Consider the following 633-nt stretch of genomic DNA (forward strand, 5'->3'; position numbering starts at 1 on the left):
TGTGAAGCGCCACCTAGTGGCAAATATGTTAACTTGAATCCAGAAAAAGCAAATACATATATATATTGTTGAATTTGTTTGTTTAGATGTACAAAATTGAGCGCGTGTTTGCTGACACCAGGAAGAGGAAGCGGAGGACCAGTCTGGAGGGAGCGGTGCGTTCTGCTCTGGAGGCGTACTTCATCAAGTGCCCTAAACCAAATACCCAGGAGATTACACACATATCAGACGATCTAGGTTTGGAGAGAGATGTAAGATTTTTTTTTTTATTTAAATGTTATTAAAAAATAGTACATGTTATTAAAAATGCTGTTCCTGGTAGGTGGTTCGTGTTTGGTTCTGCAACCGGAGACAAAAAGGAAAGCGTTTGGCCTTGCCCCTAGATGAGGAGGGTGACATCCAGTACTATGAGCAGAGTGCCTCTCCACTCAACCTGGCACAGTCTCCCATTTCCAGTCAAGGTTACCCACCATCTGGCTATCCTGGAGCCCCTCCACCGCTCTACATGCCTCAGCTTCACCGACCTGATGTCATGAAGCCAGGCCTGCACCCTGGACTGGTAGGTCACCTGACAGGATGATGCATTGCAGTGACCTCCACCCGTTCACTTCAACCTGCTTTCAGCCACAACAC

General features: G+C 46.6%; 1 protein-coding gene across 1 annotated transcript; it reads left to right on the top strand.

Annotated features, from left to right (window-relative positions):
• Positions 1 to 121: 121 nt before the first annotated feature.
• LOC112141057 (POU domain, class 5, transcription factor 1) lies at positions 122 to 633 on the top strand (the record flags this gene model as incomplete). The annotated part of the gene is given in 2 exon segments (XM_024264098.1): positions 122 to 251; positions 323 to 633. Coding segments are annotated over 2 exon segments (388 nt in total), but the record flags the coding sequence as incomplete, so codon positions are not given.

The sequence above is a fragment of the Oryzias melastigma genome, unplaced genomic scaffold, assembly GCF_002922805.2.
Source record: "Oryzias melastigma strain HK-1 unplaced genomic scaffold, ASM292280v2 sc01962, whole genome shotgun sequence".
Classification (NCBI taxonomy): Eukaryota; Metazoa; Chordata; class Actinopteri; order Beloniformes; family Adrianichthyidae; genus Oryzias; species Oryzias melastigma.